Here is a 24773-nt window from a genome sequence, read left to right as displayed (position 1 = left end):
CAGAAAGTGATTTGCAAATGTTATGTTTTTTTTAAAATAAATGAGATTTCATATTATTAGAATCCCTGCCCTCAAGGAGCTTACTACATAATTAGAGAAATAAAACATACTTGCATGGAATGAGAGGGGATGGCAACTAGACCTGTGATTTCATTGGTATGAACAACTCCTCCTCCCACTTTGGGGTAGGTACCCTCTCTGTAACTTATAACAGAGCTTCCTAGAGCACAGAGAAGTTAAATAACTTACGCAGGGTCACACAGCCATTATGAACCCTGATCTTTCTGGATCTAAGGCTAGTATTCTGTTATGTCATGCTGCCTCCTATCAACACAAAATTAAGATGGCAAGCTAGCTTAGGATGAAAGCTGATAGTGTTGCCTTGGGAAAAGGGGCTGTTCTGTAGTGAGAGCCCACCCAAAGGTTGTTGGAGTGGATTGCTTCCTTGGCTCTTGACACCATCTAGCTTGATGCCTGTTGGGTACTCTGATCTTTTTCTGTGTGTTCATTTTTCTCTTATAAAGAGAGATTGTTAGCAGTATTTCAACACACCAATTCCTTCTTCCCATTCCTGAGGGTTAGGCATGGGCCTTAGAGATACATCATTTTCATAAACTACAGATGATGACGTTTCTATTCATGTGGTGGGAACTTTATGGGGTTCAGTCATCTGGGCTGACCATTTCCTTCGCTGACACCTCTTGTTGCTGTTGTTGCTTCAGTTACCCTCCAAACTTGACTTTCAGAGTACTGGGAACCAACTAGGTCTTTTGGTCCTATCCTCTGTGAGGCCCAGGCAGCCCCATATTCCCCCTTGCTATCTGGGGCTCTTCAGACTTACAGGTACCCTCCTCCTAACCTCCTTCCACCCCAGTCTCAGAAAACTGTAATCCTACCAGGCCCCTACCATTGCCTCTGGGAAAGGTTTGTTCATGGACTTCTCTAGTGTCCCACTTGCTAACTTTGTGTTTTTCTAGATGCCAACTCCCTTCCTGCCCACCAGTACTCTATCTGTGTGGTTTCCCTGATTTGAACCCCTAGGGGGCTGGAACTATCTCCCTTTTTATTTATTCCTTCCCTACACACATAGTAAGCACTTAATAAATGCTTTCCATTCACTCATACATTCATTTGTGTTACTCATCTGTCCGTCTTTGGTCAGAGCTCCTTGGATGGATGAGAGCTGAATACACTGAGTCCCACAATAAACCTCTTTTTCCTTTGTTGTCTTGGGCACATTACTGGATCCTCAGGTTCCTTCCAGTCCTGTGGGCTTACACCTTCCTACGTCCATTGATCACAGAATTTAAAGTTAGAAAATCTGGTTCACATTCTAATTCAGATACTACTAGTGCTTCATGTATACAATTGAGCAGATTGAATGAGAAGATTGCTAAAGTCCCTTTGGAGCTTGAAATCTATGATCCTATCCATGTTACCTGGGGCAAATCCCTTTCCTTCTCTGGGTCTCAATTTTTTCTTTTGCAAAATGAAGGATCAGCTTAGATGATCCCTAAGGTTCTTTCCAGTTTTAAACCCCATCATCCATCACTGCTTGAGTTTGGGTCATGTTTGATCTGCTTTGGAGATCTCTCAGAACATCCCCCAGATGTGAGAAAAGTCCACAGAATTTCACCAGACCATATTAAATCATCTTCCTTTTTCAAATCCCTCCAGACTCATCAAAGAATTAGTCTAACCCTTAAACTAAGGAGGAGGATCTAAGGCTAGCTTTGCTTTTGATGACCTGAGGCTGAACTGCTTCTGGCTTATCACGGACTTGAATCCAAAAGACTGAATGAAAATGAACCTAGTAGTGATTCAAACTGGCAACAGGGTGTCATGGAAAGAACTCTGGATTTGGAGATTCACAGGACCTGAAGTTCAAACTCCAGGCTTCCAGTCATTTAATCTCTGTGCCTAAATGTCACTTCTGTAAAATGAGGGAGGTCTCCATCCCTTAATCCTGTAACCTCTCAGGAGAAAGTGAGGCCAAATGGTTAGTGTGTAGGAGCTTGGAATGTTAAGATCCCACACTTAGGGGCTATGGGGCCACTGGCAGTCTCTTCATTGGCTGAGCTTCAGTTTGCTTCTATGTAAAATGACCTAGTTGAAATAGATGGTTTCTAAAGTCATTTTCTGCTCTAGTTCTATGGTCCTAGAACCCTATGACCTTTCTGAGCTACCAAAAGCCCTGTGGTTGCCCCTTATATCACCTCCCTTCTGGCAACGACAATTCCTTTGGAGATGAGGTCTCTCTACAAGGTGGAAGCCTGGCTTCTGAAATGTCCCTGCATCCCTGAAATGATCCACACATGCCTAGAGGTTTTGTTTCTTATTAGTGTCCAGAAAGCCAAATTTCTAAACTGGCTTTCTTCAGCTGAACTGTCCTATTTCTAATGTCAAGGGGATGAGAGAGAGGGTCCAAAGTGGAATTCCTCTAGCACAATAAGCTCTAGAATTATGTAATTATATCTAATTACTATGGAGTAAAGTCTTCAGACGCTGTAAGATCACCCCATCTGCCCCTTACTCCACTCCCTTTTTTGCCCAATCCCACCAACAGGCAACTATCTTGTCTGCTTTGGTGTTGAACAGTGGCTCTGACCCTAACTACCTGGGATCTTGGACCCTGTGCCTCTGAGCATCTGGTATATAGGGAGGCAGTTGGACTAGACAGTTTCTTAGATTCCCTTCTAGATCTAAATAGAAAATTCTATCTGTATGACTTTGGGCAAGTCACTAAACCTCTTAGAATCTTAGTTTTCTTCTCTGAAAAAATGAGTGGATTGGATGGGATCATTGCTCACATTCCTGAAAGCTCTTGCTACTACTTCCCCATGATGCCCTCAGAGGTCTTCTGTAACCTATAGACACCCCCTCCCCACCCCATTGGAGAAACACTAAGTTAAATGTTCCTGGTCAGCACAGGCACATAGAAGGTCTGACTTCCAGCAATTGTGAAACCTCTGCTATTTGCAGGAGTGTTTTTGTTCCCTCCTCCTTTATAGTCACTGAGTGCAGAGCCTTTAGCCCCAGACCAAAACCTGTTCCTGACCTTCAATATTGTGTCTATGTCCATTGGCTTTCTGAGAAAGAATCTGATAGAGCTAGAGTGACTGAGTCATCAACGTAGCTATCTAAGCCAGCTTAACAAAGTGTATTTTACTTTCTGTTTTGTCTTGTTTTTCTTCAATGCTGAAGAGTTGTGAGCCATCAATTACTCTTCCCTTGGACGATGAAAAGGTAAGGTGTTCAAGTGTATCCTTTCCATGGTTCTGCTATCCCTTGCTTTGGATTAATAAATGGGAGTCCTTAATAAAGCCCAATCTGCATTAATTTTCCAGAGGATGAATTCAATTTCATCCAGCATCAGGGTAACTGTGCTGGGTTCTGGAGATGTAAAACCAAAAAAAAAGTCTCTATTCCTATTGAAAGGATACAATATATCTTCAGAAAATTAAATACAAAATATATACAAAATAGCAACCAGGAGACAGAAAAAGACTTTGTGTAGTGGGTAGTACCTCCTACATGTACTTAGAAGAAAGTTAGGAATTCTAAGAGGCAGAGGACAAGCAGGAGTACATTCTGATTATTGGGAGAAGGAGAAGAAAACCTTCTCTGCAAAGGCCCCAAGATGGGTAATAGATAATGTGAATGGTAGTCAGCAGGTTTGATTGACTTGAATGGAGAGCGAATAAGGGGAGTGATAAAACCTAAGACTTGAGGACACAAGAGAGGAAGGGAAGCACCTTCCTCCATCTAGTTCAAAGGGATAAGCTCTGCCTGGGAAAGACACATCAAGATTGGTCAGCTGTGGTGAGTAGGATAGGGAGTTGACGAGGGAGGTATAGAAGAGTTGCCTAGCAGGAGTGAGGGCCTAGTTGGGATGGGTAATATAAATTTGTAGTGGATATAGAATGTTTGCTTGATTTTCTCCATCTTAATTGAGCAACTTGTGTAGCAGTGAAGGCAGCAGATGGTGGGAGTGTTCCTAGGTGGAGATTTAGTGGGGCACAAGTGGCAATATGATGAGGGGAGCAAGGGGCAATGTAGAGTTGAACTGGGTCATTAAGGGATTAAGGTGAGGATAGAAAGAGGGTGGGACTAATGTAAAGGTGATGCCCTGAGAGAGAACTGAAGTGTCATGGAACTGATGATCACAGTGTGGATGAAGGATGGTTCTATGGCAGAGAGATGGAAAGCCAATAGACTGTAATCAGTTAAGGGACTTATTAACAACATTTGTGGGTAATTGAGAAAGCAAGAACCATCTTTGTGATGGCTGAGGTGGGATGGAGGACTCAATCATAGGAAATAAGTAGGTTGAAGAATTGGTAGGTTAGAGTATTTGAGGGAGAATCAAAGTGTATGAGGGCAAGGATGAAGTGGAAAGAGAAATTTGGAGCCAGGTGCTGAACTCACTGAGGAAGGAAGAGGAGGTCCTGGGGGCCTGTAGATAACAGTTGTCTGGATTTTGATTGGGTAGTAGATGTGAATTGCATAAACCTCAAAAGAGGAGGTTACTGAATGATATTGGTGAGGGGGAGAACCTGGAATTATCAGTGGGGAACAAAGACTATTTTAATTTCCCTACCTTGACCAATGAGTTGAGGAGAAAAAGTTAAAGTACAACCAGCACTGGAAAGGGTGGCCAGGAAGGCAGTGTCATCAGGAGGGAGCTAGAGCTAGGTCTCAGTGATTGCTAGAAGATAGAAGCAGTGTGTAAGAAAAAGTTTTAAGATGAAAGCAAGTGTGTTGCCTATGGAGCAGGCATCCCAGAAAGCACAGTAGAAGAGGTAGGTGGCATTTGGCTTGGGAGTCTGGGGGAAGGGAATAAGGAATTGGGGAATAGGAGATGGGGAATGGGGTGCCTCTTTCTACTAGAAGTCAAGATTTGAGGGGGATCTTGAGAAGTAGAAAAGGGATAAAGGCTGAAATATGATCCTGAAGGACCAGAGCTCTCAGAACTTGATCTTGGGCTATCACTTTCTTAGAGTTATAAAGAAAAAAGCAGGAAATCAACTCTACCAACCACAGGAAAAATCAAGCTGATGAAAGCTTGGTGCTGGTATACCATTTGGACATGTGTCTAAAACACAGTAGATATTTAATAAATGCTTTTTGGACATTTAGGAATGGAAGAAATTATTTTTCTCCCCTTCCTCTCTAAGGATAAATCAGACCCACCATGGAGTCCACGGGGCATTGAATATGGATGCTTTTCAAATATCCCTCTTTTTCTCTAAGACTCATGTTACATTACCTGACTCTAGATCGCCCCTACTCAGTGGTCTCACTACCAGCTCAGTGATCTACCAGCAGACACAGTACTACATATTTTGACTCTGATGTCTTGTCCTTTAATCAATTTCCCCTCTGTGTTGACACACAAATATTTTAAGGAGAAAAACCTTAGAATTTTTATAAAGTTACAAGTAGTGTGAATCTAGAGAGGGCCCTATAAGAATGAGACACAAGGATGTGTCCCTGGGGAGGTAGGGATGTCAGTAGGCACTGACTTTTGGTGGAGTAGGTAGCAATGAATCACAGATATTCAAGACTTCTCCCAATATTGCTCATGCCCATGGGCAGGTATGGATAATGGGATGAGCTGTGTATAGTAAGCAGGAAGTACCACCATCCTTTGACAATGTTGCCATAGTCAATCTCTTTCCACCCAGTAGCTGCTTGAAAAAGAAGTTCAAGAAGGGTCTTATATCTTCGACTTAAGAATAATATTCTATTGTGGAAGGTTGCCTTTTTTGGGGCAGACATGCATTTAGAATACAGATTGCTGAAGGAGGCACCTGGATCATTCAGCTCAATCCTAGTGATCATTGGAATAATGTGTCAGCCAGTTTATTCTTCTGTGCTCTCCAGTAGAGGGAAGGAACTAAGGATGGAGATGAATGGGAAAAGAGAAGGTTTCAAGTCTACCAACAGCTTCATCCAGTTGTAGACCTCTTCCTCCTCCCACTCCATTCATATGGGTTTGACTTAAAAAGAGTCATCCATTACCTGAAATCTTAGCTTATATGCCTCCCCTTGCTTATTCATTCAACAAACAATTGATTCATATGTGTTCACCAAAAAAAAAAAAAAAAAGCAAAACTAGTCATTAAGTATACACTGCCCCCATAGCACTGAAATGGGGTCTTTCAACCTTGTGGAGCTTACAGTGTAATAGAGATCTAAGTCACAAACACAGATAACTATAATATGTTTTACATGAAGACTGCATTGGATAGTTACAAAATGGAATCTATATGAGGTTGTCACCCACTCAGGGTTAGAGGGTGCAAGGATGAGGATTGCAAACGGTTCATGGAGAATTTGAGTTTAGCTTTAAATGATGGACAGGAATGCAACACTTGAAGAAAGAGAAATGGGGGCACCGAGGCAAAGAAAATAGCGTGAGCAAAGACAGAGAGGTGGGAAATACGTTCAGAGACCAAGACGCAAATAAATTTGGCTATAGACTAGAGTGTCTGGAGGATCCAATGTGAAATAAGGCTGGAAGAGTAGGATGGCATTGTGTTGTGGAAGGCCTTGAATGCCAGACTAAACTTCTAGATTCAATAAGAGGGACAATAAAGATTTTCAAGTAAAGGACTGAGGTGACTAAACTTGGTCAAAGGAAGATTATTTTGACAGCATTTGAGGGATGGATTGGATGGGGAGAGTGGAGCTACAGATCTGTTACGACACTATTGTGGCAGTCCAGGAGGATGGTAATCAAGGTCTATGGGAGGGTAGTAGGTCTGGAAACAGAGATGATGGCACAGGTTCAAGAGTTATGGCAGAAATGAAATCTACAGGCCTTGGTGACTGGAGAGAGAAAAGTCCAAAAGATCCCAAGGTTTCACACATGGAGTAGGCAGAGTTAATGGTGATACCATGGATGGAAATAGTCATGCAGCAGGAAGAGGGAGGGAGAAAACCAACAAGGCTGCCTTTGGACATGCTGAGCTTGAGGCGGTGAGGAGATATCCAGGAGAAACATTACTGCTCAGAGCATTCATACCTAGATAAAGACAGCCTAGGATATATGAGGCCATTTTGGGTGCCTTACCACCAGAAGGCAGTGATGAAGCTGGGCTCTAGGTGGTAAATCAAGATCTCTGAGAGGCCTTTACTCAGGCACTTTACTCTTCTGTTTGGCTCTTTCAATAACCCTTGGGCAAATGGCCTGAGGAATTATGGCTATGGGATTGGTCAGGGTCATCTCCAGGATGACTGTGGCAGTGTTCCATCACTGCAGCAAGAGGAGCTCTCTTCTTCAAGGCATGTGAGGTGAGGGAAGGCCTTTGAGTCTCTATCAGAATTCAAAGTACTTTTGGAAGCTCATATCCCTTCTGGACACGATCTCTTTGCTAGGATCCCTTTCAGACTGGATTTCCCTTAGGGAAGGACTAGACCATGGTATTGCACAGTGAGCATGTAGGCAGGTAGAATGGTTTAGGCATCCCTTATTTCTCTAGCTTGCCAGATGTTCCTTTCTCTGTTCTGAAAATGGGATATTGTGGTTGTTCAGTTGTTTTAGTTGTTTCTGACTCTTCATGACTCCTTTTGGAGTTTTCTTGGCAAAGATACTGGAGTGGTTTGCCATTTCCATCTCTAGCCCATTTTACGGATGAGAAAATTGAGGCAGAGTAATTTGTCCAGGGTCACGCAGCAAGTAAGTGTTTGAGGCTAGATTTGAACTCAGGAAGATGAGTCTTCCTGACTCAGGGCCTGACACTTTATCACTGAGTCACGTAACTGTCCTTAAAAATGGGATGGTCTCTCAGAAACCACAATCTTTTAAATTGTAGATAAGGAACATTTCCTTCAGGATTTCTATTATCTGGACTTTAGTGGGTAGAGAGGACAGTGTTGAATGAGAGGTAATGAAAAATATTTTTTGAATGCCTTCTGTGGAAGAGACCATGAAGGACTTTTACAATGTTAAAGAGAGATGGAGGGAGGAAGAAGGGGGAGAAATCAAGGCCATAAACCAAACTTTGTCCACATTAGGTTTACTAGGTACTGCTGTCTACAGGTTTTCTTTGCCAACTCTCTGATACCAACATGTCTCCTTACACTATCTGATGGGTGCAGCTGCTCACAAAACAGCCCAACACATTTCTGCCCTACAAAGTGACCCTAAATATGTGAACCAAATAGAACAGTATTTAATATGCCTAAAAGAAAAGCTAATTGAATTATAGGAAAAAATAGAAAGTAAAACAGTAATTGCTCTGCCCCTTTAATTTAATTAATTAATTTAATTAATGTGCCCCTTTGAGAATGCAAGGACTGTTTCTGAGACAATCAACTGTGTGTAGACAATTGGCTGGCTACTGTTTGGCCACTATTTTCCCTGGGCAAGAAAAGAAGGATGTTCTGCAGTGAGTTAACACAGTGATACTCAATCTTCCATTCTTGGGACATTGCTGAAGGAACTCAGGAAGATCTTGGTCATGTTGGTTAGATTTGTCTAATTCTGAAAGTGTTACCAACTTCCCTCACCTCAGCTTGTCATCCACTGGATGAAAGCTGATCCTGGTTGAAGAGATACAGTAATAGTTCTGTGAATCGAATTTTCTATTTTAATTGAAACTCTTGAGAAGGAACAAGATGATAATCCATGAATACTGAGGTGCAGCATTGCGCTAGGCATTTTGTGTTACAGAAGGGAGGCAGCAGAATATACTGGAAAGAACAGTGGACTTGGAGTCAGGAGAGACCTGGGTTCAAATTCTAGTTCTGATGCTCACTAAATGGGCAAGTTCCACTGTGAGCAGTGGTCTTCTCATCTGCAAAACGGGGTTAACAAAACTTGCATTACCTCCCAGTGAAGAAGACGTTGTTTGGTAAGCCTTAAAGCAATATAGAAATAGTTGTTATTATATCTAAGTACAAGACATGATCTTATCTCTTCAATATAGGCCCTCCTAGGCCCCTAGGAGCTTCTTTCAAGTTGAAGAAATAAGACTAACTTGATGACAGAAAAGAGTATAATTATAATTAATTGTCACATTACATATAATGCCTCTAGAAGCTGAGAAAATCAATATAGGTTGGAGTGGTCAGGGGAGGATTTCACAGGGCAAGCTGGACCTGGAGATATACTTTAAAGGATAGTGAAGATTTGGGTGAACACAGATGAGAGGAAAAAATGGGTAAATATGAGAAAACAGAGAATGAGCATGGATGGCATGATGGGGAGGTGGTCCAAACAGTCAAAATGGCCCAATGAGAGATAAGGTTTGAATTGGAGGTTGGGGGAAATGGGATTTCCAATCAAATCCAACAAGTATTTACTGTCTACTGCAAGAATTGCCAAACTGAGTTACGCATCCTTTAGTGGACACGAGAAGCTTGTCAAGATGTACAGGGAATATTTGGTAAATAACTATGGAATACTATTGAAATTAATCTGTGTGTTTGTCCTTCATTGCCTGAAGAAGACCATGCCGTCAGAGAAGTAATGACATGACTTGTACTTGAGTTTGTTTGGAGTGAGGGAGGGCTGTGCAGGTCACCAGCCTCACTTCTCCTCCAGAGCCATTTGATTCCAGTGACCAGATATTCATCAGGATGACTGGAGATGACCCAAGATGAGGCAATTGGGGTTAAATGACTTGCCCAAGGCCACACAGCTAGTGAGTGTCAAGTGTCTGAGGTGATTTGAACTCAGGTCCTGCTGACCCCTGCACTGGTGCTCTATTCACTGCACCACCTAGCTGCCCTTAAAATTAATCTACCTTGTTTCTGATGCACAGATTCATGGTAAATTCTAGAATATATTTCATTTCACATTGAATAGAGCACATGGGAAGGTTCTACAGAGAGCCACAGGGTACAGGGAAAGAAAAGGACTGGGAAGGTCCTGAGGATACACACTCAGAAAGAGTCCCTACCTTCAAAGAGTTTGTTGAGTGAGAGAGTGGTGATACAATTTGGAAACAGATAAGCATATTAACCATTTCAAAACCATTTGAAGTCCAGAAGGAGCACTGATATTTGGGAGGGAAGGGATTAGGAAAGACTTCCTCTATGTCGTGGTGGTACATGAGCTAGGCCTTGAGGGAAGCCAGCGATTTCAAGAGGTGAAGGACTTTATTCTAGTCCTGGGCTGGGGGGGCTGGAGGGGAGGAAGGCATAAGGAAAGGCAATGGGAATGGAGAGGATGAGATAGAGAGAAGAAACATCTTGTAGGTAAAATTGATGAGTCTTTGTAAGTGATGATATGGAGGATTAAAGAGAGTTGGAATTGGGGTTATGACTTGTGATTTTAGTACAATCTGTTAGCAAGAGTCTGAGAAAGTTGCTCTTAAACTTTTATCTGATTGTTCCCTGATCTTCTGGCAAACGCCATACTACAAATGTAATCTTGTTGCTTACCAATGGATTGTCTCTCCCTGATTAATGGATTGCTAGCATGAAGGTGATGTTTATGGACATGTAACTGAAGGTGTTGACTTAGGCTAGGAGGTTGTTCTTGGTTCTTCCCATCCTCAAGCCTCACCCCCAACTTGGCAAGATCTCATTCATAGGAAATGTGACTTTCATGGCCTCATCTACACTGGAAAAACAAAGTGGATAAAGGTTATATACTAGCTACTCATAGCATGAAGTTGAGTCAGAAGCCCTGCAAGTGCTGCAGATACCAGTGAACTGAGTCCAGAGCTGAACATGAGGATGAAACTGGACTGAGATTACCTTTAGGAAAACACACAATGCCTTTAGCTGATTTCTGCTAAATCCTGTCTTCTTAACACCAGTATTCTTTCTGAGATGGTCATGTATATTGGAACACCACAGAAAAATCAAAATTGCAGACAATTCAAAGGGTGATGACAAGTTGCATAGTGGGTCAGGTGCCAGGACATCATGCCAATAATGAGTTGCACATGAGGAATGGCCTAAAGATGCTTACCAGGACTTGTATAATGAGAAAAGGTACTAGATAATTGGTAAGAGTGAGAGATGACAAAGAAGATGCTCAAGGGTTCCCCTGGGGTCCACAAAATACTAAAAAAGGGAGGTCTCTAGTATGCTAGGTGGATCCTCTCTGAAGAAGCTATGGCTTATAAGAGGTGGAGAAAGATCACACAAGTATATATGTGTGTGTGTGTGTCTGCGTGTGTGTGTGTGTGTCTGTGTGTGTTCAGGCATTTTTCAGTTGTGCTGAATTTTTCATGACCCCATTTGGAATTTTCTTAGCAAAGATATTGAAGGGATTTGCCATATCCTCCTCCAGCTCATTTACAGATGAGGAAACTGAGGCAAACAGGGTTAAGTGACTTGCCCAGGGTCACCCAGCTAGTTGTCTGAGGCTGTATTTGAACTCAGGTCTTCCTAATTCCAGGCTTGGTACTTTATTCACTGACCCACTCAGGAGTTGTTGTTGCTGTTGTGTTTGTCCTTCATTCTCAAAGAGGACCACGACATCAAGATGATGACATGACTTGCAGTTGACTTTGATTTAAGTGAGGTAGGGCTGTGCAGGTCACCAGCCTCACTTCTCCTCCAGAGCCATCTGGGTTCAGTGGCCTGCTATTCATCAGGATGACTGGAGATGGCCCAGGATGCAATGTGAGACCCTGGAACTTTCAGGCTAAGGTCTAATCACATTCTCACTTTGAGTGAGATACACCCATTCAATGAACAGGCTTCTATAAGTAGTTACTCAAGAGATGGCCCCTTTAATCAAAAAATAAAAATCAAACTTGTAGGGGAAGACCCTCAGGGTTCCTGGGTAAAAGAGAAACAATTGCTATTTAGTAATTACAATCACTCCATGGGCGAGGATTTGTTGTCCAGTCTATGAGCTCCAGTGAGTTAGGTTTAAGGCTTGATCTTTGAGCAAGAAATGTAGCCAGTAAACCTAGAGGAATAAAGGCAGCTTTTGGGCATGGAGTGTACCTTCTCCTAGGTAGAACACCAGAGGACAGGAGGAGGAGGAAAGGAGGTGCTATTCACTCACAGGTTGTATTTGTCCTTTGTTCTGGAAGAGGATCATGACATCTAGATGATGACATGACTTGCAGTTGATTTTGATTTGAGTGAGGGAGGGCTGTGCAAGGTCACCAACTTCACTTTCTTCTGAGCCATCTGGGTCCAGTGGCCTGATATTCCTACTCTGAAGCAGGATCAAGATGGAGAAGGCATGGGAGGGATTGCTATCTTCTTCCTAGGTTCCCTGAGGCCAATGAGACTGTGGATCCATCTAAGTGTAATCATCTGTAGAGGTCTATTTCAGCACTAGTTTTGACACCATTTGGTTAAGAGGAGTTTGTTTGGGAATATCCTTATTTTAGAGGTCACAGATTGCAGACGTATTGGAACCAGGTGAGAATTTGGAGATTATCTGATCTAAACCTGCCACCTTACAAATGGGGAAACTGAAGTCCAGGCAGATTGTCTTTTGCCTAATGTTAGGAAGCCAAAGGGTTGTTTACAAGTTCATGGATCTAGAATGGGGAGAGACCTTAGAGGTCATCGAGACCTATCCTCACATTTTACAGATGAGGAAACTGACGCTGAGGGTTTCAAAGGGTGGTAACACAGTTAGAATTTGAATTCAGATCCTATGACTTCACATTTCAGGGTGCTTACCACTCCAACGTTAAAATTCTGGCATTATTTACCTTTGATGTCTCTAAGAGCACCAAGAGGCAAAGACAAACAGGACTAAGCCTGGGTCCCTTGTGCTCCAGGCCAGTGGGTTTTTTCATGACATTAAAACTGCCTTCTCTCATTATGAGCTCTTTCCTTCTTCCATTATTGGCTTGCTTGAGTGAATCACAGCTATTGAAATGGGTAGAGTGCTGGACTTGGAGTCAGAAAGATTGGAGTTCAAATTCTACTTCAGATCCCTATTAGCTATGTGACCCTTTCCCAGGTTCAGTTTCCTCATCTGTAAAATGGGAATAATAGATAATAACAAGTATTTCACAGGGTTGTTGTGGGGATCAGAAGAGATAACCTATATAAAACACTTTGCAAATCTTAAGGTTATTAGTAATAATTATTATAATAATAATAAAGTATTATTGTTGTTATTTTTATACAAATACAAAAATACAAAAAAAAGACAGTCCCTGTCCTTAGGAGCTTACATGCGAGGGAGAAGGGGAGAGAACACACAAAAGGAAGCTGAAAGGGAGGTAGGGGCATCTAGGGAAGGTCAGAGAGGTCCCACAGAAGAGTAGCCTGGTAAGAAATGATACATCCTGAGCTGAGCACCCTCCTTAAGTGGAGGCCCCAATCACTCCCTAAACCTCAAGGTTGTAGAGGGTGTAATTTGTAAGAGAATATGACAACAAGTAACTAATTTTATACGCAGCCCCTCAGTGTCCTACACTGGAAGAGTGATAGGTGGTGACTATAGGCCCGGATTCAAATTCTTACTCTTTCACTTGTTACCTGTGTGACCTTTAGCAAGTCACCTAACCTCTGGACCTTAATTTCCTTTTTTTATAAAATGATCTATTAAACTAGAGGACACTTCTAGCTCTAATTCTATGTTCCTCTGACTTTCTTCAGGGGCACTATGGCATAGTATATAAAGAGGCAGTCTTGGGTTCATGTCCAGTACCCATCTGCATCAGTAACATTTCCTCACCCAGAATTCCCTATACCAATAATATTACAGGTCTAGTTAGAAAAAAAAATCTCAAGTAATTTTTCTTGGGCCTCATTTTGGACTCACCTCCCCTAGGATCAATCAACCCATAAGCATTTATTAATATTAGCATTTACACATAACTTCAAAGTTTGCAAAACATTTTACAAACATCATATTTTATCTTCATAACAATCCTGAAAGGTGGGTGCTATTATTGGCTCCCAGTTGAGGAAACTGAGTCAGACAGAGGTTAAGTGACTTGCCCAAGATCACACAGGTTGTGTTTGAGGCAGGTTGAATTTAGGTCGTCTTATTTCAGGTTCAGTGCTCTATTCATTGTGTTATCCAGTTGTCTCTTTCTTAATCAGGTCCTGAGGATATGAGTATAAATAAGGATACCATCCTTGCTCTCAGGATTACATTCTATGTGGAGATAACTTATACATAGATAAATAGACAGATAATGACTAGAAGGTAATGAGTGAGGAAGTGTACCAGTGGTTGGCAAGAGGGGCTGGAGATTAGTAAAGGTTTTGTGTAGAAAGTGGAGTTTGAGCTAGGTCTTAGGAAGTGAAGGCAGAGGGGAGGCGGTGCCTTTTGGTTGAGAGGCATGAGATGAGTGATGGAGAGCCTCGTGAGAGAGAAGGCCGGTTGGGTCCAGGGGTGGGGAACCTGTGGCCTCAAAGCCACATGTAACCCTCTAGGTCCTCAAGTGTGGCCCTTTGACTGGATTCCTCAAGGCCTGCAGGTTTCTCACCCCTATTAGATTCTAGAATGCAGGAAAGGAAATAATGTCCAATGGGTAGGGAAAAGAGAAGTTGGAGCCTCGTTATGTAGAAATTTCAAGTCAAATAGGATTTTACTTTTGCTTCTGGAGGGGAACCATCTGCACATCTGGAAAATCCCTTAGGCAGCTCTGTTGGAGGAAGGATTGAAGAGGCAAAAGGTGATAGATCCAAGGTCTAAGGCGGTGGTGGGTGTCAACAGAGAGGAATGTCAACCACCAGAAAGGAGGAGGAGGTGGAAATGACAAGACTTAGCCACAGACTGGATTTGTGGGGTGAGGGAGAGGGAAGCATCCAAAAGGACTCCCATATACCACACCTGAGAAAATGGAGAAATGGTGTCACTGCGAGGGGAATGCTTTCTAACTTCTAAACACTGGGCAAATGAGTGCCAAGGTCTCTCCTATCACTAAAGCCAAGGAGTTGAGAATGAATTCATTGTCTCTCCTCTCTGAATCTTTCTGTCTTTGTAAAATGATGGGATTAAATTATTCCCTTTTTCCCTAGGATTTAGAGCTAGAACATCAGGACTTTAGCGATTATCGAATTCAGTCATCTCTGAGGGCCCTTGAGGCCGCTGACATCTTCCGACTCTGTGATTAAACCCAGCATCCAATGAGCCCTAGAGGCTTGGAGGTTTAGATGGCTTGTGTTTGTGTATGACCAGTGTCTGTGGCTGGGCAGCTCTCACATCTATAGCAGGAGAAGGGCACTGCTTTTGGAGTCCTAGGACCTCTATTAGAATCCAAGATCTGCCCGTACTACCTAGGTGACCTTGGTCAAGTCCTTCACCCGTCCCCCCTCCTCGCCCCTTTCAGTCAGTTTCTTCCTCTGTAACGTGGACTCAGATGATCCCGAAGTACATTCACTCTCAAGGCTGACATTCTGTGGGCAGAGGAATGAGGAAATATCAGGTCAGATTTTTAGGGAGTGCTTATAGGCTTTGCAAAATGCTTAACGTTAGAAGTTTGGAAGTCTGATTTATTCTTATCCCATGAGGTTTCAAGGATTAAAAAATTCACCACCAAAGAGCCTGAGTGTCTCCCCCTTTCTCTAGGTCTCAGTAAAATGCCCCACCGGGCAGGGTTGGTGACGGTTTTAGGTTGTTTTTTTTTTTTTTTTCCAGCTCCCACTGTCTGGGATCAAATGCGAGAGCTTGACAGAGAGGTGTAAACACCAAGTGCTGTCTGAGGGTCAGAGGGAAGCGGTGCGAAGGCTGGGAGAAGGGGAATTTGGAAGCTTATGCTTCCAGGGCGATGGAGCTCCCCGGCCTGGCCCTAGCCTAGTGCTGCAAATCCGCCCTCCTGGACGGGGCGGGGCGGCTACATCAGCCACTTCTTGAGGTGTACTAGTCTAGCTGTTTCCCTCCCCCCTCTTCCCCACCCCCCCCCCCCCCGCCCTGGATCGTGACGTGTTTGAGGCGGGGCGGTGCCTGCTCCCCCTCTCCCCTCCCCCCTCCCCTGACTTTCAAGGCAGCCCGGCGCCTTCCTGCCACCGCGAGGGGGAATGGCTACCACGATTGATGCTTTGCTGGGTTTATTGCCACCATCGGAGATGGAGAGGCCGCTTGCTTGCTGCTCAAGCCCGCGCCCTCCGTATCCAGGCGCCCCAACCCAAGGCCCTTAAGTCTGGGGCTTGCCTGTGGAATTCCTTGAGGTTGTGTGACCCCCTCTCCCTCCCCATCCATCTTCCATCCTCACCATCCGACGGTGGGAGCTGGGACGGATCTTGGAGAACAATTTATCCGAGGAGGGCAGCGAGACCATAGACTCCGAGACTTGGAACTGGCCTCGAAGTATTGTACTTAGAACGAGGGACACAAAACCTAGAATGCGAGTGCGTGAAAGGGGGCTGATAGTATCAGAATGATCGTGCACGAAGATATACCAGGCCATGGAACGTTGCAGCAGAGCATCATAGAATGTTCTTGCAGGAACGTTGCAACAGGGCATCATGGAATGTCAGACATAGAACTCGAGAACGCCGCTTAGGGAACGTCAGGGCTGGAGGGAACCCCGTCATTACCCAGAGGCAGAACCTCTGGGGGCAGGAGGGAGGAGGAAGGTTCGAAGCTGGACGGCGCTCTTTTGTCCAGCCGTCATCTCCAACCATCCCTTCACCTAGAGCCGCAGCAACCAGGGATTGGGGCAGGAAGGCGGGTGGGGCTCCCGACCCCATCGTCCCCTCTCCACCCCCACTAACCCCACTCAAGCAGGCCTTCCTTGAGGTACGTGGGCGACGTGCCCATGCCGGGATGCTGGACTGGCGGGGGGATGGGGGGGATGTCCACCCGCCCCGCCGCTCCGCCCCGAGTCCCGCGCTGGCTCTGCCCTTCCAGCAGCCAGACCGGGATGCCGCCCTAGTCCCGGCCCGGGTGCCCCGCCCGGCCACCGCGCTGCAGCAGAGCCGGGAGCCGGCAGCCAATGGGAGAGCAGGAGGTGGGCCGGCTTAGCGCTGTCACCCTCCCCTGGAGGAGGAGGAGGAGGAGGAGAGAAGGAGGGAGAAGCGTCCGCGTCTTCTCCATCTGCGAGGGAGGAGGAAGGAGCGGCGTCCCCAGGCCCGGCACAGACGCGGAGGGAGGACCCCAGGCCAGTTCGGGAGTCTCAGTGGAGCGCAGCGCAGTCAGGGGCCCCAGGGCTAGGGCTCGCCTTCGCCGGCACCATGATAGCCGCGCAGCTGCTCGCCTATTACTTTACCGAATTAAAGGATGACCGGATCAAGAAGGTGGGTGCCGGTCCGGGGGTGCACAGTTCTGCCTCCCCGCAAGGCTTTTCTCCCTCCCAGCTCCATCCTCCCGGGAGGCCAGCGTCTGCAGCTGGAGCTGCGCGCATTTCCTCGGAAAGCAGCTGCTGCCGCATGGAATCCCGGATCCCCCTCCAACCCCCCCCCCCCCCCGCCTTCCCGGGGAGCCCTCCCCTGCTCCCAGGTTCTAACCTGAGCACGGGGTGGTCTCTGCTTGGCCAGACAGCCCCTGAGACCCATCGGCTTACTGCAGTGTCCTTGAAAACAGGATGGAGATGTCCCTTTTACCCCCAAGCAGCCCCATACTGTAGAAGCAAGATTTTCCATCCCCAAGGCCTCTGTTACCGTCCTCGGAATTAGCTCCCTCCGGGCCATAGGCTTTGTACCCAGCATGGGGGGTGGGGGGTGAGTGAAGGCTCGGATTCGGAAAAGCCTTTAGAGGGTGGAGGAAGAAAAACCCAATCTAGTAGTTTCTTAACTGGGGGCCACTGGGGCCCACTCGCCTATTTTTTCTCATCTGCTCTTAGCTGGGATAGCTTGTTAATTAAGATGGAGGGGGGAGCCAGCTACAGGCATTCCCCAGGATCCCGTAATTTGGGGGTGGGGGCAGGGTGAGAAGAACACCATTGGCTCACTTGTCCCTTCTTTCCCAGCTTCTGATCTGACTGGATTTCCCAACTCCAGAAAGACGGAGTTGTAATTTTCCCCAAATCATGGGAATAAAATAAGATCCTTTGGTCATTTCAGCCGTATTTAGGACTAATATGCCCCTGTATTTCTGTATCTGCATAGACATACATATACATACAGTGTATATGGGTTGCTTTAGGATGCCTTTGGAGCCTTAGTGGTGGGGTTCACCATATGTGTGACTGTGACTATTTGTGTCTGTATTAAGGATCCCCACACAAACTTATGTGATGATGCTGGGCCTTTCCAGCACGGTGCAATATGATCTGCTCCTACCAGACTAACATTTGCAATGTCTGGTTGAAACAAAATGTGTGCCCAAAGCACCCCACAGATCAGAGCAGGGCTCTGGGCTTCTGCATGTGGGCTCCAAGCCTTGTGATGAGGGAGCCCTAGCTTTAGGTGACCACAGGGGTGAGGTCTTCTGAGGACTCACTGTCTTTTTTTTTTCTTCCAGTGGAAGTTGTCCTTGTATATTGCTCCATTCCTCTTTTCTTGCATAAGATTCTGGTAAAAGAGTAGATATGTATACAGGAGTGGAAAACAAACCTTGCAGGGCATTGGGGACAGCCCACCCAGAAAGATGGCATCCCATGGCCAAGGTCACACTCAGCTAGAATGTGACAGTACCAGGGCTGAATACTCCGACTCAGCTCTTGGGCTGTTACAGGGAGGATCTGACCTGTGGAATGAGAAGTGAGGGCCAAAGTAGCCTTTTGAAGAGTACGGTAGATAACTGAATGAAAAGAAGGCTGAAATGGTGACCTATTGCCCTGGATGGAATCTGCAAGCAGCAGAATTAGGAAGGTTTAAGTCTTCTTTCCTTAACTCTCTTCCCCAGCACTGAGACATATTTAGCCCTGAGAACAGGTTATCATGTTTCCCCAGTGATTAGTGGTTGAGAAAGCTTGGGTGAACTGCTTCTTTATTCTTGCTTTAGAAATGACAAGGTCTGAGGATCACCGAGCACCTTTTATGGGCTGCCAAGTGCTAGCTAGCCAAATCACATTTACAGTATGTAGACACCTGGTTCCTTATCGGGCTTTCTCATCTTTGGGAAGTTAGGATAACTTCCATTTTAAAATGGAGGAAATGGGGCTGAGGCTGTTAATTTTAACAATCCAAGGGTCCTTGGTTAGATTTTAGAGGGTCTATGAGCTTGGATGGGGGAAACTTTATTTTGATTTCTCATTTAGTATTTCCTTCAATTATTTAAAAACATTATTTTGAGAAAGGGCCCAAAGGCAACACCAGATTCCAGATAGGTTCATGACCTAAAAAGGGGTTAAGAACCCATGATCAGACTTTTTTTAAGGCTTGCAAAGCATTTACACGTTATTTCAGTTGACTTGATCATCAGAGGAAGGGAACCATAGTCACTTGTCTCCAAGATAGGATTCAAGTCTTACATAGTGTCTTATAGAGTTGACAATGACCATATATAGTATCTCAGATCCTGGGGGTAGTGTAAACAGGGGGAGAGTCATAGAACCACAAAACCAAAGACTCATCTCCTCCTAACTTTGCGGCTCAGAGGAAGTGAATTAGGCCTCAGTTTCCTCATCCCTTTGAAGAGGGGGCTGCAGAGAATGATGGCTTTCCCTCTGGGCATGTTTTCATTCATGGTGTCTGCCCTCTCTCTTTCTCAGTGGGATTCCAGTGTCCCAGGCTTCTGTCCTGTCCCAGGGGTCTGAGTGACATGGGATAGGGGGGGAGGGATTTTCAAAGCATGATGACTCCTCTTCTCTGTGGGATGCTTTAGGTGGGGTCCTGCTACTAAGCCAGGTATTTGTAAGGCCTCTTTCAGGCTGGAGAATTCTGTGAATCATTTCCCAGAGGTTAAGCCTTTTTTGGGGGGCAGGTAGGATTTTTTTGAGGGGAGGAAGGGAACGAGAGAGGAGAGAAAGAGAGAAAGAGGAATAGAGAGAGGAGAGAGAATGCTTTTTAAAAGCTTAAACTGGGTGTGGCCCAAGAAGAAACCACACACACACACACACACACACACACACTCTCTCTCTCTCTCTCTCTCTCTCTCTCTCTCTCTCTCTCTCTCTCTCTCTCTCTCTCTCTCTCTGTGTATTGTCAGCTTCCTGTCTAGGCCTGGCCTCATGGTACTTGGTTGTCCTGATGACCTTGATCAGTTGTCCTAAGTGAGACAATGTACGTAAAGTGCTTTGCAAACATTGAAGTACTACGTACGTGGGAGCTAATATTATTACTTGGTAAATACCTCTCCCTTTCAGGGGCTCCTGGCACTACACATAATCTAGTCTTACTCTCACCTCCTTACTATTCCCTGGTGGGGCTTACAGAGGAGGCTCCTTTTAAAAAATATAGTCAATAAACTTTTATTAAGTCCCTACTATGTGCTGAGCACTCCTACTTAACAAGGGATCTTAGAAACTACCTAGGACCCCTCCCATTTTATAAATAAATTAAGAAGGGTCACTGCTGGCCTGGGAAAGGGGAACATGTATCTCTCACACTTGCCTCCTTTGAAGGAAATGGAGGTGGTCTCTGATAATAATATTAGTGAAGACTGGCTATAGTGCCTTAGCTCATTTGATTTTTCATAAGCGATTTTCAAAGGAGTCAGGAAGACCTGAGTTCAAATCCTGCTGTAGATACTAGCAGTTTGACCCTGGGCAAGTCTCTTTATCTCACTTATCTCATCTGTAAAACAGATTATGAGGAACAAATGACATTAATTGTAAAGCCATTAGCACAGTCCCTGCATGTAGTAAGTACTATATAAATGCTAGATATTATTATTATTATTATTATCAGCATTTTACAGATGAGGAAAGTGAGGCAAAGAGGTTAAGCCTCTTGCCCAGAGTCACAGAGATAGTAAGTTCTGAGATGGGAACCCACTGTCTCCCATTGGTACTTAGTAGAGCATTAGGTATGTAAGGCTATTGTCATCATGATGAGGACTTGTTTCTATAGTCCTTTGGAGCAGATAACTGAGGCTTAGAAGAGTGTCGAACAAGGGACAGATTTAAAATCCAAAGGATCTGGGCCTAAGTCTCAGCCCTGCCACCTGTTTGACCTTGGACAAGTTATTTCTGGGCCCCGTTTTTCTCATCTATAAAATGAAAGGATTGAATTAGATGATCTTTAAGGCCCTAAATCTATGATCCTATAAAGTGAAGCCAAATTGGCAAGGGAAAGGTCAATTAATATCCACTAGGGCTCAGGATGCCCACCAGTCATTTTTGCTTCAAGACTCTGGATACTTTAAATTGAGTTTCTGTTTGTGATTTTTAAAAGCATTTACTGGTCATCTTCTCACTAGCTCTTTCTCTTTGGGATCAGGGAACTTGGGTACAACTGCTATTTCTAATATACTGACTAGCTCTGTGACCCAGGTTAAATTTGCTCTTCTGTAACGCAGGGAAAATATTTGCCCTACCTGCCTCACACAGGGAGAAAAGAGCTTTGTATCCCTGTGACCAAATCATTCAGCCTCAGTTTCTTCTTCTGCAAAATGGGGATAATCATGCTCTACCTACCTAACATTAGATCCAGAGCTAGAAAGGGACATTAGGGTATAGTTGAGGAAAACTGAGGCCTGGAAAACTGGAATCACATGCCCAAGGTCATCCAGGTCAACCTGACTCCAAACAAAACCTTCATTTCCACTGAGTCACACTGCCTTCCTGACGTTGTGAGGCAAGTGCCCTGGAAACTTTAAAGCCTTAGAGAAACGAGAGTATATTATTGTGAAATATAAGTTATCATTTGCCCTGAAGGAGACCCTGAGAGAATAAACCGGACAGAATATCATGGTGGTGCAGAAAAGGCCCTAGTTCTGACATTTATTCACTTTGCGCCTTGGAACAAATAAGTTTTCTCTCTCCAGGACTCAGATTCCTCGGCTGTAAAATGATGAGTTTGGATCACGTAACCTTTGAGGTCCCTTCTGTGATTCACCAAACTTAACCTCTCTTTAAGCAGGAGCTTATGTACTATTGTGTTTGCTTAGAGAAAGTTTATCCAGGAAGATAAGAAGTTGGCTTTTCAAGGACTATGTTTTCTTCCTTGCTAACTTAAAAAGGCAAACCAAAAACAAACCCCCAAAACACAATAGCTAGAAATGGAGACTTTATTTCCTTCTGTTTTTTCTCTCATTGAGCCCCCTACTATCATTATCCCCATTTTACAGATTAACAAACTGAGGTGTGACTTGATTGATGACAGAAACTTAATAAGTGATATCTCAGGTAAGATTAGTTAGAAAACTTTATCCAAAGATGCACATCCCCATTCTGGGCTTCAGTTACCTAAGACACATAGATCTACATATAGATAATAAATGCCCTCTTCCTTTGTTCCACAAACATGATGAGATTGTGAATATTTGCATGGAAGGTGGACTGAGTATATCTGTTCAGATATGGAGGGTCACAGCTCCAAATTGGATGGGTTCTCTAGAAAGGAAGTGATGTGTGTCAGGCTGCTGCAGCTGACTGTGGTGGTTGGGTCCCAAGGAGCCTAGGGGTGGCCTTTCTCAAGGATTTATCTTTACCTTTAACCCCCCCCCCCCCAATTTCTCCAGAACTAAATACTAGTCTAGAGTTACACATTATTTTGTTCCATATTTTTTCTCTCTGATTCATCAAGTTATGGAACGGTACAGTTAAAATTCAGAGGACCTTGGCTGGAATACTGCCTCCCCTATAAAATAGAAGATTTGGACTGGATGGATCCCTTCCAGCAACTGTTGTCTTCTTGTAAAGTACACATTTGGCAAAAAATCAGGGACAGGAATTGAACCCAGGTTCTCCAGACCCAGTGCTGCCTTCCTTTTCAGCTCTACTCCTCTGAACTCTCATTCATATAGCGCTCTTTCAAGATTTCAAAATACGTTGCATATTTTATGAACCATACTGCTTCTCATATTCAATAATCACTGCCCTTTATGTAGAGTTTTAAGGTTTGCAGTGTAGGAAGTGCTGGCCTTGGAAGTCAGAAGCCCTAAGGTTGAATTCAGCCTCTTGATACGATCCTGGGCATGTCACTTAACTTCTCATCCTCAAGTTTCCTTGTGTGTAAAATGGGTATAATTATAGTACTCCCCTCCTGAGGTTATTGTGAAGATAAAACGAAATAACTTGAAAAATGCCCTGCAAACCCTATATAAATGTTAGCTATTATTATTTTCTATAGTTTGATCTTCACAAGAATCCTGGAAGGTTAGTACTGCAGATAGTCTTCCCTCCATTTTATAGACATAAAACCTGAGTTTGAATGAGGTTAAAATGAATCTGTTTGAAAATTGAAAAATGTCCAAAGAAAAATCCAAATATAGACCCAGAAAGTGTGGGAGAGGGTACAGCAGTCAGACTTACACCTAAACAGAATTTGCATATCTATCTAGTCCTCCCATGTGACTGAAGGAAACGAGAGGTGTTGAATGGCTAGGCACTGACCTGGGCCTCTTCCCCAAACAAGAGGAGACAAAGGCAAACATTTCTGATATTATCTCAGTGGGTGCCCACTCTGTGGGATCCTTATCTGATAAAATACCAATTAGCCAGGGGTGCCCAGACTCCTTGAAAGACAGGGAGGGAAGCTTTGGAGAATGTGTGTGAGAATTAGTTGCAGAAGAATAAACATACTGGATTCATAGAAGTCCAGGAAGCCTAATGGTGTGTTAGTTTCAACTGTCTCCAACCATGAGCTAGTTATGTCAATTTCAACTCTCTAGCCATCAGACAGCTATGTCAGTTTCAGCTCTCTCAGTTATGTTAGTTTCATTTCTCTCTAGTGATGATACAGTCATGTCATCTTCAACTGTCTCCCAGATTGGTCAGTTTCAACTCTCTAGCCATGAGATAGCTATGTCAATTTCAGTTATCTCCCAACTATGTCAGTTTTAACTGTCTCCAGCTATGAGACAGCTGGCCCAAATTCAGAGTAAGTCACTGTTTTGAGAAATGTTTCACTTCTTTTCAAGAGCTTGTAAGATGGGGAGCTTAGGGAGAACTAAGCAGACCCTTAGAGTCAGACAAACCCTAGCTGCTAAATATTTCAGGAACACTTCACAGCAGGTGCTTGAATCAGCCATTCTTCATTGATTGAGGGCCCTCTTTGAGTGTCAGTAGAAGATGCTATATAAAGAAGGTGAAGTTTCTATTCTTCTTGGAGAGACACAGGGCACACATCAAATGAGGTTCAAATGAGATAAGCCATAGAGTTCTATATAAATGCTAGCTCTGTGACCCAGTGACTAAGTCAACCTCTCATTTTACATATGAGGAAACAGGCCCAGAAGGGGAAGCATCTTGCTCTAGACATTAAGTGGCAGAGCTGGGATTTGAACCCAGGTCCTCTAATGGCCAATTTAACACTTTCCACTACTTGCCATTTAGAGGGTCTCAGAGAGGACCCTGGATGGGAGTCAGGGGACTTCTCATCCTGTTCCCTACCACCAACTAGCTGTAAGACCTTGGGCAAATTCTCTGACTCATTTTGTTTTTTGTGCTAATCTCAGTATCGGAATGTGAAGGGGTGAGGGGTTGAGCAAAAAACTAGACAGTTTAAGTTATCCATAAAATGAGAGGGTAGGTCTTGATGAGCTAATGTCTACTCCCCCCTTCCTTTTCCTTAATTCTGTCCCACATTTTAGAGAGACTGAAGTGTGTGGAAATAGCATTGGGAAGCAGTCAGAAAAATCTAGATTAGTTTTGAGTCTGCCACTTAATTTCAGGGTGACTCTGGGAAAATCACTTTACATATCGGGGCTTCACATAACTATGCTCCTGGGTGATTCCTTGACCTCAAGTGTTGAAGAGGAGGAGCAGTGTATGTAAAGTACTTTTGCAAACTTTAAAAAGTACCATAGGAATCTATCTCATTTCTAATTTTTAAAGAAGAATGAGCTTTTGGAATAAAAACTGGAACTAAAATCTCACTTTCCTAAAACA

The 24773-nt window shown here is 44.2% G+C and overlaps 1 protein-coding gene across 2 annotated transcripts in view; it reads left to right on the top strand.

The window, feature by feature from the left end:
- The window catches only part of HK1 (hexokinase 1), a 131098-nt gene that overhangs the window by 26405 nt on the left and 79920 nt on the right, over positions 1 to 24773 (top strand). The window contains exon 4 of one of the 2 annotated variants that reach the window (XM_072628756.1): positions 3205 to 3246. In XM_072628756.1, the coding sequence (XP_072484857.1) occupies positions 3205 to 3246 (42 nt within the window). Of the gene's footprint in view, positions 1 to 3204; positions 3247 to 16899; positions 17134 to 24773 lie in introns of those variants that run through there. The other variant, XM_072628757.1, reaches the window with a different exon arrangement.

Source organism: Notamacropus eugenii, chromosome 1, assembly GCF_028372415.1.
Source record: "Notamacropus eugenii isolate mMacEug1 chromosome 1, mMacEug1.pri_v2, whole genome shotgun sequence".
NCBI lineage: Eukaryota > Metazoa > Chordata > Mammalia > Diprotodontia > Macropodidae > Notamacropus > Notamacropus eugenii.
The sequence above is the reverse complement of the archived record's forward strand: the minus strand, read 5'-3'. Positions and strand labels throughout refer to the sequence as shown.